Here is an 11688-nt window from a genome sequence, read left to right on the forward strand (position 1 = left end):
AATTTTCGTCATTGTGTGTCATTGTTCGGCAACGATCGTTTTTCCCGAGCGTCGGAAGACGATGCCACAAAACCTTTTATTGCGCATGTCCAAATAATGTCATGCCATGGCAGCGGCAACTGTTTACGACTTGACCGTAACCAAATAATATTTAGCAACTTCTTGATGACGTTGCCATGGCATGACATGATTTGGACATGCGCAATAAAAGGTTTTGTGGCGCATGCGCCAAAAATAGAGACAATTGACGGACCGGCGACAGGCGACAGCCACCGACTACCTTTTTTTTTTTTTTTTTTTTTTTTTACGCCAAGAAATGCATTTACGCATTCCGCGGGGTATGGGAGATCCTGACGCGGATATGTGGGACTCACTCGAAAGCCCTACCCACTAAAACTTGGCGGTGCGCCCTCTCTCCGACGACGGAGCCACGGGTACGACACCGCGACCGCAACTCCACCAGCGGTCGTCTGCCTGGTGGTCGGCAGACCCCTCTTCGAGCCACCGACTACCTACTATAATATTATGATATTTACTTCTATTTCTTTCGAACAAGGTGCAAAATGCAAGTCCATTGTTTGGGGCTCTTACGTTTCGTAGACTCAGGTGTTACCGTGATTACGACAATTAGCGAAGATTTGCATGCGCATTATTAATTTAGGAGTACTGTAACATTATTAATTAAGCTTTTGACAGATTAAATGTGTGAAGCTTTCATTAAATTCAAGTTAATCATTAAAGCTCTCTGAGTGTTGCCATAAGTTATGTATGTTTCAGATATAGTACAAACAGTAGCGCCTATGTGCATGCATTGACGGAACAGGCGTTTTGATTTTAGGACATGGCCGGCTTCCATCCAAATGGACGTACATTTTTACGTACGTTTTTGGAGTATTGACCGGCCATTTGGTTGAATGGCCGAATGCACACCCAGTCTAAACCAGCGAACGAAAAGAAAATAATGAGGTGTCAATAAATAATTCATCTTAATAATGTCGAAACGAGTAAAATTGACTATAATATAATTATACTTATTATCTCGGATTATAGCTGTTAATGTTATATTCTACAGTCAGTAAGAACATCGGTAAAAAATAATTTAAGATGATGAATTATAGGTCTATCAGTATTTCGGAATTATCAACTCCTCCACACTGTAACCGTATGGACCTAAAAACTACTCTTTTACTACACTTACAGACTAAAAACATCTTTAGGCAAAAATGCGAATACTCTTAACGACATCCTAGAATGCAATGCCGCACTCCGCAGTACGGTCACTCACAAGATGTTTCACAGATATGTAAAGATGCGATCAGGCGTCCGTCTGTCCATCACACTGACAAGACGGACATCCCGATTCCCGCGTAATGATGCCCTCGCTTGCGGCCATTTTATTTTCTAAGTTCCGAATTTGAAAGTGAGAAATTTTTAACGACGGTCGCAAAGGCAGAGAAATATTATGTTTGCGGATTATAGAAATTATTAATTATTTAAGAAAAAATTACATGATCGGGACTCGGGAGTAGTAAAACCCAGTTATTTATTAGGAAACTTTTATAAAAAAAAAGGTTGGAATTCAAAATATAATTTACAAAACCAATGATTTACGAAGTACCAATGATATTCTACTTATACAGATCTGTTACGTCCATACTATTTTCCGGCTAAAATGTCTTCCGAACAATTTTCAAATTCAAAATTGCAAACATTGACAAATTTGACAGATAAGTGAAACAAAAGATACGAAAAACCATTTGCATAAAAGAGACAGTTCTATTTTTAAACGTCGAATCGTATCGCTGTCTCTTTCTTCGCCTGAGCTATGACGAAAATTGGATTTTTTCCAAATTGTTCGAAAAAATAATTGAAAATGTAAATAATCGAGGTATTTATTGCAATCAAGACATGTGGTAAGAGATTCCATGTGTTTTGTTTTCTTTTGAGTCATAATTGGTACATTTTCGAAACACGCACGACGTCATTTTCAATTTATTTAGGTAAGACAAGACGCGGCACGTTCTGCACTCTGACTGCGCTCGATGCAGACTAAACAACAGACGACCCAATTGGGCCGTATTTGAAGCTTCACAACGCGCGCGGTAGTAACATATCTGCTTTGAGTTTTTCATCATTGCGAAGTTCAAAATAATTCTAATTTTTATATGGAAAACTTTGATTAGTTTAATGCGCATTTCATTTTACTTTTTTCCGGTTTAGTTTTCAATTTGATAACGCCAATGTTTGTTGTTTTGTTTTATTTAAAAAACTTATTATTTTATCGAACAATTAACGAAAAACTACAGGAATTTGTTAATTACCGTACCTACTAAGTAGGTACTTACCTATAAATTATAATAATAATATCAATAATATAGGTAAGGAATAAAATTTTAAAATTATCATACTTATGAGAAATTTTATTTTCCTAAAACTGTTAATTCTTATTTAGTATTGACAGTGCAATAAAATTGCATTAAATGTTGAATATAAATCCTGTGCTGTGTGCATAAAATAAATAATAAAAAGGTAAAAAATCAAGAATTATACACAAATTCCTGAGACAAATTCGCTACCCCTAGCGCCATCTATTAGTAAATTTAGAAAGCAACACTTGTAAGGCACCTTTATATAGATTTTCTTTTTATGTAAGTAGTAAAAAATAAATAATATAACTTATATTAAACGATTATTACATAAAGCATGTTCGACTAGGTAGTATAGATAGCTTTAATTCGTTATTATCAATGAAAAATTAGCTGTTTACTTACGAATCATATTTTGACATCTGCTGTCAACTGTCAAAACTTTCTTCACAAATGCTCACAAATACACAAATAACACAAATAAATCACCTATTTTATCGTATTCTAGGACTGCAAATATGTTTTAGTAGAAGTAAAAATACTTTGAGATCAACTTCTGACAATATTCCATAGCAACAACAAAAATTCTGTTTATAACCTAAAACTGATGAACTTAACAACTGGTATAATTTTGTGAACTTTTGCACATAATATAGATTTAGTACTCATTTTGGTTCATGGGCACAGTCTCCAACACATGAATATTTTATTTGGTACAAATATCACCAAACTTTTGGTTATTTTGGCAATCTTCATACACGCTGACACTTGATAACATTGAGTTTGTTTTGGTTATGGTTTGGTTTGGTGTATTTATTCATATTTTTATTTTTTTAGGTATATTTATATTACTAACAACCAAGTTTTATGGTTTCCAAGTTATTCTGTTATTCATATTATCAAAAATTCTTATAGAATTCAGTCTTGCTAGAACAATACCTACTGTTGTTGTGTTTTAAATTTAAGAGATCTGATGTAATTTAAAAATTAACTTTTTTGTAACATATAAAGAACCATGAGATACTTCTAAAACAATTTAATGAAATGCATAAGCTTGAACTTAAGAAGTTCTTGACACTGCAAGAGTTCGCACAACATACCAGTGTCTCCGTTAAAACTTAATATTTATTTTAACACCAAAGTTTTCTATATTTTAGGCACGGTTGCATATTCAATTCACTATATGTACTGTGTTGCAGTGAGGCGAACAGCACTTTCACACTATTTTCAATTACAGCGAGCGTCGGGCCGGATAGGCCAACTTTATGGAATATTGCCAAAAGCGGTTCCGCAACCCACCTTCTTCATGATCCCGGTCTTCCGCTTGGAGAATGTGGTGTACCGCCGGAGTTTATTGTCTATGTACTCCATTTTTATTTTGACGCGACCCTTGGTCTTCTTGCCGTTGGAGGGCGGCGACTTCTTGGGCTGGAGGGAGGCGTAGCCGTCGTCGGCCATGTCGGGCATGGCGCCGGGGTCGAAGCCCATGCTCTGTGAGGGTCTGTCGTCGTAGCACTGGTCCGAGGGTCTCTTCACCCCCCGGGGCACCGGGCAGGCCTGCATGCCGGCCCGCAGGCCTCCGCCGAGCGCGCTGGGCGGCCGGCCCGTGTTGTACATGTCTGGTACGTCCCCCAGCAGTCCCATGCCGTACGGCGACCCGAAGCGGGGCTCCCGCGCTCCGCCGGGCGCGTCCATGATTACCTCGCAGTACGCCACAGTAAACGGTGCGCGCACGCGCTATCACACCACACCGTTCGAACGTCGAACGGAGACTGACCGAACGCGCGAAAGAACCGAGGGCGGGACTGACGACTCGGCCGCTCGGACCGCGACTGACTTCGCGCGGTACCGTCCCGCGCGCCTGCACCTCTCTCCGTCTCGCTCCAGCGCGGCCCGCCGGCGCACCGCGCGACAGGGACGGGGATAGCCTTGCGGCGTAACCCGACACATCCGCAGGGAATCGGGATACCGCGAACGTTTCGGTGCCCGAAATCTATATTAAAATAGAGCTTTTATTTTGAGTTTATTTCGTAAATAGAAATAATAGAGTCGGAAGCGAGCGGCGCTAGAACGGCGGCGGAGCGGTGGGCCGGCCCCGAGCCATATTTAGAATCGAGGCATTCCAAATAAGGCAATGGCGGTCAAATGGGGGCCACTGAAATCCCTCCTACTCGCAGATGGCGATTTTCACGTCTAATAATTAAAACTTTGTCACGTACATACTTCATTGTGCATTACATACCTGCCCAGTACATAATATTACCTACGTACTGACGTCATTCGCCAACTACTCGTCGATACGGTGTCAATACATTTTCCTTGGTGCGAAACTCAAACTGCGCTTTGGCTTTACTAATTTGGCTACGAGTCAGGACTCAGGAAATTCTATTTGCCTGTAAAAGTTTTACCATTGAACAAAGTTTTACAAATTATGTATTAGTTCTTTACATACCGTACTTCTTAACTTTTACCAACGATATCAAAATACTTCTTCATAGATACTCGTAAGTAGGGTAGGTAGGTACCTACGGTACTTTAAAACTCGTGTCGATTTCGTAGGGCGTTCCGTACCATGAAGCTACTATAATAGCTTCATGTTCCGTACTTAGATAAAGGCTCAAATTCATGATCATTTTGATTTTTATAAATGAACTAATTAACGATATTTCTTATATCTAAAATAATTACCGTACTTGTAAATTAAAGAACAGTTACAAAATATTTTCAAATTTAAAAAAGAATTTTATTTAATGTTGCCAATTACACAACTCTTTCCCGATAATGTGCAAATTTTTCGTAGCAACATAAGCTTTTTTAGAGGACCGTGTAACCAAGGTTTATTAATTAAAGTAAACGAGCCTGGAAGTCATATATTACAATTTGAAAACTTCCAATAAAAATATCATGACTCAGGTATCTTGTAGTTAGTAGATAATTTTAGAGCAATACTTTTTGATATCATTATTACTTACGTACTTTTTATAATAACTTTCTTGGTAAGGTCAACTTGGGGAAGTCCGTCTGGGGGGTAAGTCCATCTAGCGTGAATAACTTCCATATTTAAATGACTAGTTTCATATGGCCCAGTGCGTAAAACAGCATTGCAGAGTTAGTGTGACCTAAGAAACAGACATGTAAACTACCTGTTACAAAAAAACGATCGGCAATTTTTTCCCGTTTTGTACACTACTCGCTTGAAAAAGAGTGGCAATACCAAGGAGTTTTTGGAGTTTCTTGGATTACGTAAGTAATTAATTTAGTGATCCTTTTACTTATAAGTTATAACTGGTGTTCAATTCGTTAATATTTTGATTATTATCACCTGCAAAATATTTCTAGCCCAAAAGTGCAATAGTGGGGAAGTCCGTCGACCGTCTAGCTTGCATAACTTATAATGAAAGGCCGTCATATGCCGTCTTGCATCCAATCAGATATTGCCAACCTTTTCAAACCTACTAAATAGCATTGCCAAAAAAAATATCCACAGCCGAACATATAACCTTCTCGTTTTTTGGAAGTCGGTTAAAAATGTTACTACACGAAAAGAGTGTACTTACTCCTTTTAAAAAAGTCGACAGCGCACTTGTGACTCCCTTTGGGTGTCCAAGGGCGACGGTAGTTCACTTATGTCATGAAGAAGAAGAGATGCCAGATACTATAATAGATGTTTTTCTTGCAAAAAAAAAATAAGTTTGAACCAACAAAATTATTTAGTGGTCTGGTTCACAAGTGCCCTCGAAAGCATTTGCAGATATTACACAAATAAGTATACATTGCAATAATTATACTGTGCATATCAACACAACGTTTAACCTAGTTACACGGAAGAATTTTCATTTCTGTTCTGTTTTTGATTTTCCTTCCTATGACCGAACAAATTTTGTTATATTTTACATGAGGAAAATCTTTGGTAAGCATTGATAAGGTAATGCATAATGTTATTCTCAAATTGCCGAATCCTGTCCATAGTGATCATTGACCCCCTGTCAAAAAACTTGTCATATTTCATCATTTTCTATACAAACCGCGATTGACAATGAAAATTGACAGAATATGTTTCTAGTTTAAGGGCGATATCGTACTTTGCATACTCGATGTGAACTGAGTATGAAGTAATATCACATAAATAGTTGGAGATTATCTTACTAAGGTTGGTTTGCACCAGAGGCGTGGTTAAAATTAAAGTTATGGTCAAATTTATGGTTATAGTTAAGCCTAATATTTTAACTTTAACCTTAACTTTGACCACAGAATTTGACAGAAGACGTTGCTGCTCCGATAAGACTTTTTATGATAAGATAAGATAGAACGTGGGCGGGGGCGCTGCTGGTAAAGGAGAACTGTCGAAAATGGCGTTTTTGTATGATGACAGCGTTTGTTCCTTTTTTCGCCACGTGCATTTAAAGCCTTGTCGAGCTCTATGGTTATGGTTAAATATGGCGTCTTGATGGCGTCCATTTTTAACTTTAACCAAAGGTTTGACATTATGCATTGTAGTTAAAGTTAAAGTTACAGTTATAGGTAAATTAAGTTAGTGCAACCCACCCTAAGAGTTACCAAGTGGTTTTCCGACGAATCAGTTCAATTTTTTCTGCATGTATTTTTCACATAGCTCCTAGACTAAAAAGGTCAATGACCACTGGTGGCACCTTAAATTATATATATGAGTATAATTATTATTTAATAAGTAAGTATTTACAAAACAATTTAAATTTTAAAAGTTGAATAAAGCGTCTCTTTCATCTTAGTTAAATTATATGAAACTGGACAGTTCTTTACATGACAGACAGAAATTTTACATGCATACGAGTCGAATTGATAACCTCCTTTTTTGAAGTCGGTTAAAAAGAAAAGAAAAGCGCGTACTCTAAATACAGCTCCTTACTTTCAAATAATACACCTATATGAATAGCGCGTGCATTAGATCAATATGTAACGCGAGTATCTATTGAGATAATGTTTCTGCTTACTCTAGCCACATACGATACGCAGAAACTTTCACAGCTGGTGCACATTCCGACCCAAACTTGGAGACACCGGGATGCTTTGACGCAATGCCATTCAGTATGCCACTTTGTAGGGACACCATGCTTGAATACGTGCTATGAAGACCATCTAGGATTGGAGAAAATACATCCCTACTGCTACTGATATTATAAATGCGAATTGTCTGTTACCTCTTCACGCCCAAACCTTTGAACCAATTATGCTGAAATTTTGTGTAGAGATACTTTGAATAAACGAATTTTGACGCAACGGAGTTGAGGGCGTTACCTAGTCTGAAATAAATAAAGGTGATTGGTGAACCAATAACCAGGGCTGTTGCACAAAAACCTACCACCTATGTTTCCAAACCCTATTCATCTATCATCAACTCATCACTTATGATGATAATTATATTGATACATTCTCAGCAAGAATCATCTAAAAGCAATGCAGACTACGACTCCGAATGTATGTACGACGAAATATCTACTCTTTCAGGTTTATTGCTGTAACAGTTCTATAGTCTATCAAAAAAGTGAAGAAATTAAAAAGTGGCAACATCGTATTGTCATCCCTTTTTTCTTGGGTTGATTTGAAAGGGATGACACGACGATGTTGCCACTTTTTAATTTCTTCACTTTCTTGACAGACTATAGATTATGGACACTGATTACAACCAACTGTTACCATACCCTAAGCCCTAAGCCACTGAAACTGATGCTTGAGGCTTTCAAGGATCAGCCAGCTGATACAACAGCAACCAGTAGCTTCGCTGTGTTGTAAAGTTGTGAATTGCGATGTCCAGCCAAATGAACAAAAACAACTTCCTACACAAATATAAAAACACATAAAAACTATAATTTTAAATGAAATGTGGTCACTGCGGCGATTTGTCATGGCAGTTCGATGAACTAAAGTTAGATTCATGCGCTGAAAATGGTAACGTTATTATATTCAAAACCTCCTGCGTCATCGAGTCCGATCTTTTGTTACTTATCTGATGAGCATTCATTAAATTTAATTTGTTGAGATCGTTTGTGGAATATTAATTGATATTTAGCAGCAGTAATACTTTTAATTCGTTTAAGTGGTATTTAGTTACGGTAGCCGATTTTAATGAAACAAGACCTTCATTAACGTTTATGTTACTATTTTAGCACCTACATAATATAATTAAGTACATATACCTACCACCTTACTGATAAAAATATTTTTGCAGCGAATAACTAAAGAAGGCCTGCCTGCCTGCTTGTAAGAAGAGAAAGTAATGTTGCATGTTAAACAAAGAAAACCGACTTAGATTAATTATTCTTTATAAGAAATATATAATATGTATTACGGCTACGTATTAGTATAGTCTGTCAAAAAAGTGATGAAATTAAAAAGTGGCACCATCGTAGTGTCATCCCTTTCAAATCAATCTAAGAAAAAAAGGGATGACACTACGATGTTGCCACTTTTTAATTTCTTCACTTTTTTACTTTAATAGAGTTAATATTTTCAAGTCGTGTTAATTCTAAACCAATTGAGCTTACGAAATTATACCTCGTTTGTGTAAGATTTGCTTAAATGGTCATATAATTAATTAACTGATTTTCATTTGAATTCAAGGGCTAAAAAATTGGATATTTTGCAATAAATGTCAGTTTTGGTAATTAAGTTGTCTTTTTAAGGCAACACTCCCGAAGTAGCAATTTGGCCTAGCGACGAGTCACGTACGTCAGGATTGTTTTCATTCTGTGGCTAACGGTAAAATACGAATTTGGCGCGCTTCTTGAAATTAGAACGAGTAGGTTTGAATTAGGAAAATTATATTTCTAAATCCGTATGGATTTTATTGGACATTTTGCGAAAATTTGCTAGATTCCTACGGATATTCGCCCACTGCTGTGTTTATTTCGCCATTTTTCCATTTTTAGGTTATTTTATTGTAGATACGTTGCGTTCATTCAACTTGCGTTGGTGAATCGAATTTCCATTTTTATTATTCTGTCACGATGAGATCATAGCATATAATGAAAGGCTTCTGCTTTAGGAAAATCGATGAATGCGTAATAATGTGCTAGATTTTACAGGACCAGCCAAGAACCATTCAATACTGTATTTTATTACTCTTCTCCAAGTATAGTTATCTAGGTAATAATACATTGGATGGTAGGATTTACTTATTACTATTATCAATTGACTGACTCCTACAGATACTTTCTAGTTCTGGTGTCTAAACTCCAAAATGCCTAAGTAAGACTTGGATCATTGCTGATAATGATAGAATGCATATGCATAGAAACTCATAGTTATTCGCAGTCTAACTGCCGCACTAAGAGTGGATCATTAATTTCTTAAATGTAATTATTCAAATGACATAAGCCCTATACATTATCAAACTCTTCATTAAATTGAAGGTTAATCGTAATTAAATGTCTTAACTCTTAGCGCTTTCAGCGGTAAGACCGCCTCTTTGTACAGATTCTTTTATTGTTTTATTTAATATTTTACATTGTAATTGAGTTTTTGTACAATTAAAGAATTGTCTATTTTATTCTATTCTGTCTCAGAGTACGGCGGTAAGACAAGAAAAAAACGACAATTACTTACTTAATGAGTTTCACGGGTAACTATTTACCAGGAGAAGACACTGGACTAATTATTTTTAGAGACCTTTGTTTTCCATTCCCCAACGGAACAAAAAAAAAGAAAACTTTTCTCGCGACAAAATGATACTGAAACTTGATACTTTTAAGACGGTCTCGAGCAAAGGTTGAATGCAAACGATACGCAGAAAAAGAGGATAGCTGAGTAGTGAGTACTTTAAGATATCGGATATAAAACTCAGGAGCCAACAACGAATAGACGACTGCGGAAGCCCGAGCTAATGACGAGGAATGACTATTATTCAAGAATACCCATTCTATCGTTGCATTTAAAATAAGTCGGATTGGCGGAATATCGTCATCTAGTAGCTAATTATCCGCAAATCTGGCCGACGGTATGCCGAAACATAGTTTATGTCTTTATTCATTAAAAGGCCATTCTAATTAAAATTTCTCGGGGCGTGTTACGCGGCGATAAATCGTGGTGTTTTGTTTTTCGCTACATATTCGCCTGGCCGCTAACACCTACCGTGTTAGTACTTACAATGCGTGCCTTGTCGGTGCCACAAAGGCGGCAGGTCGAGCGATTTGCGGCCTACCGCTGGTGTATACGACAATACACTCCAGTCGTAAGTAAACACCGATATATGGACGGGCCGCGGCTTTGTTCGGCCGATTGCATCTTTTCCGCCTAATAGAATGCCAACTCGGAAGCATTGATTATTGTTATTTGTTATTAAGATCAATTTAATGTTCCCAGATAGTGCTCTCATTTAATCGTTGTTGCTCCCCATTGTTTGGTTTAGTTTGGTCTGCTGTATTGTGCTTGTTGTGTTGTATTTATTCTGCGCAGAGTCTAAACTCTAAACTATATCTTCTTTGTTATGGCAATATCTACGCTAATAAGTCTTTTGTGTCATGAAATTCATGATTCATTAATTTCTATAAGAAAAAAGTAGACCGTAAGTATATATAGATAGTACAGTCTGTCAAAAAAGTCATGAAATTAAAAAGTGGCAACATCGTAGTGTCATCCCTTTCAAATCAATCTAAGAAAAAAGGGATGACACTACGATGTTGCCACTTTTTAATTTCATGACTTTTTTGACAGACTGTAGATACGTATGCATATTATGCGAAACTAGGATTGCATTTGGCAACTAGGATAAAGACGGACATAGTCAAGCTTTTTGACTGCTAAGTGCTATGATATTCTATTTTGGCTAAGTGCTAGCCCGCCAAAAGCCTAACTAGGTAGGCCACCTATTAGGTTCAGCGAACTAGCCGGCTTTTTGGCGGAAAAACAGAGGAATTTTCAGCAAAAACCTTACTGTAAAAATACGAATGCAATAAATTTAAAAACAAAAGGTCGAAGAAAGTATTTTTAAAAATGTCGGTAGAATCAAGTGCGTAAAAAGTGGTTGTCGTGTCGCCCGTCTCGCGCGTCGTTATGCAGCCGCGGCCGAACGAAGCGCGGCGCAGCCGCGTAGGACAATACCACCCGACACAATACGTAGGGTTCCGTGACTCGAACGGGATAAAATTTATTTAAATTAAGATAAAATTTATTTAAGAGGTAACGGGATACAATTATTTTTTAAGAGGTCTACGTATAATATTTAACACCTTAATGGGAAAATTTATTTTTATTTTGGCAACACCAAAAATATCGTTTGACCGAGCAAAGCTCGGTCTCTCGGTCAAACAGCTAGTAGTAATTAAGTACGGTAGTACGGTAGTAGATA

At 37.3% G+C, this 11688-nt stretch overlaps 1 protein-coding gene across 2 annotated transcripts in view; it reads right to left on the minus strand.

Annotated features, from left to right (window-relative positions):
- Positions 1-4185, minus strand: part of LOC121734005 (serum response factor) — a 212090-nt gene extending 207905 nt beyond the window's left edge. For both annotated transcript variants that reach the window (XM_042124418.1, XM_042124417.1), the window contains exon 1: positions 3666-4185. In XM_042124418.1, the coding sequence (XP_041980352.1) occupies positions 3666-4061 (396 nt within the window). In that variant the 5' untranslated portion in view covers positions 4062-4185. The remainder of the gene's footprint in view (positions 1-3665) is intronic.
- Between the last annotated feature and the right edge of the window lie 7503 nt (positions 4186-11688).

The sequence above is a fragment of the Aricia agestis genome, chromosome 14 (genome assembly GCF_905147365.1).
Source record: "Aricia agestis chromosome 14, ilAriAges1.1, whole genome shotgun sequence".
NCBI lineage: Eukaryota > Metazoa > Arthropoda > Insecta > Lepidoptera > Lycaenidae > Aricia > Aricia agestis.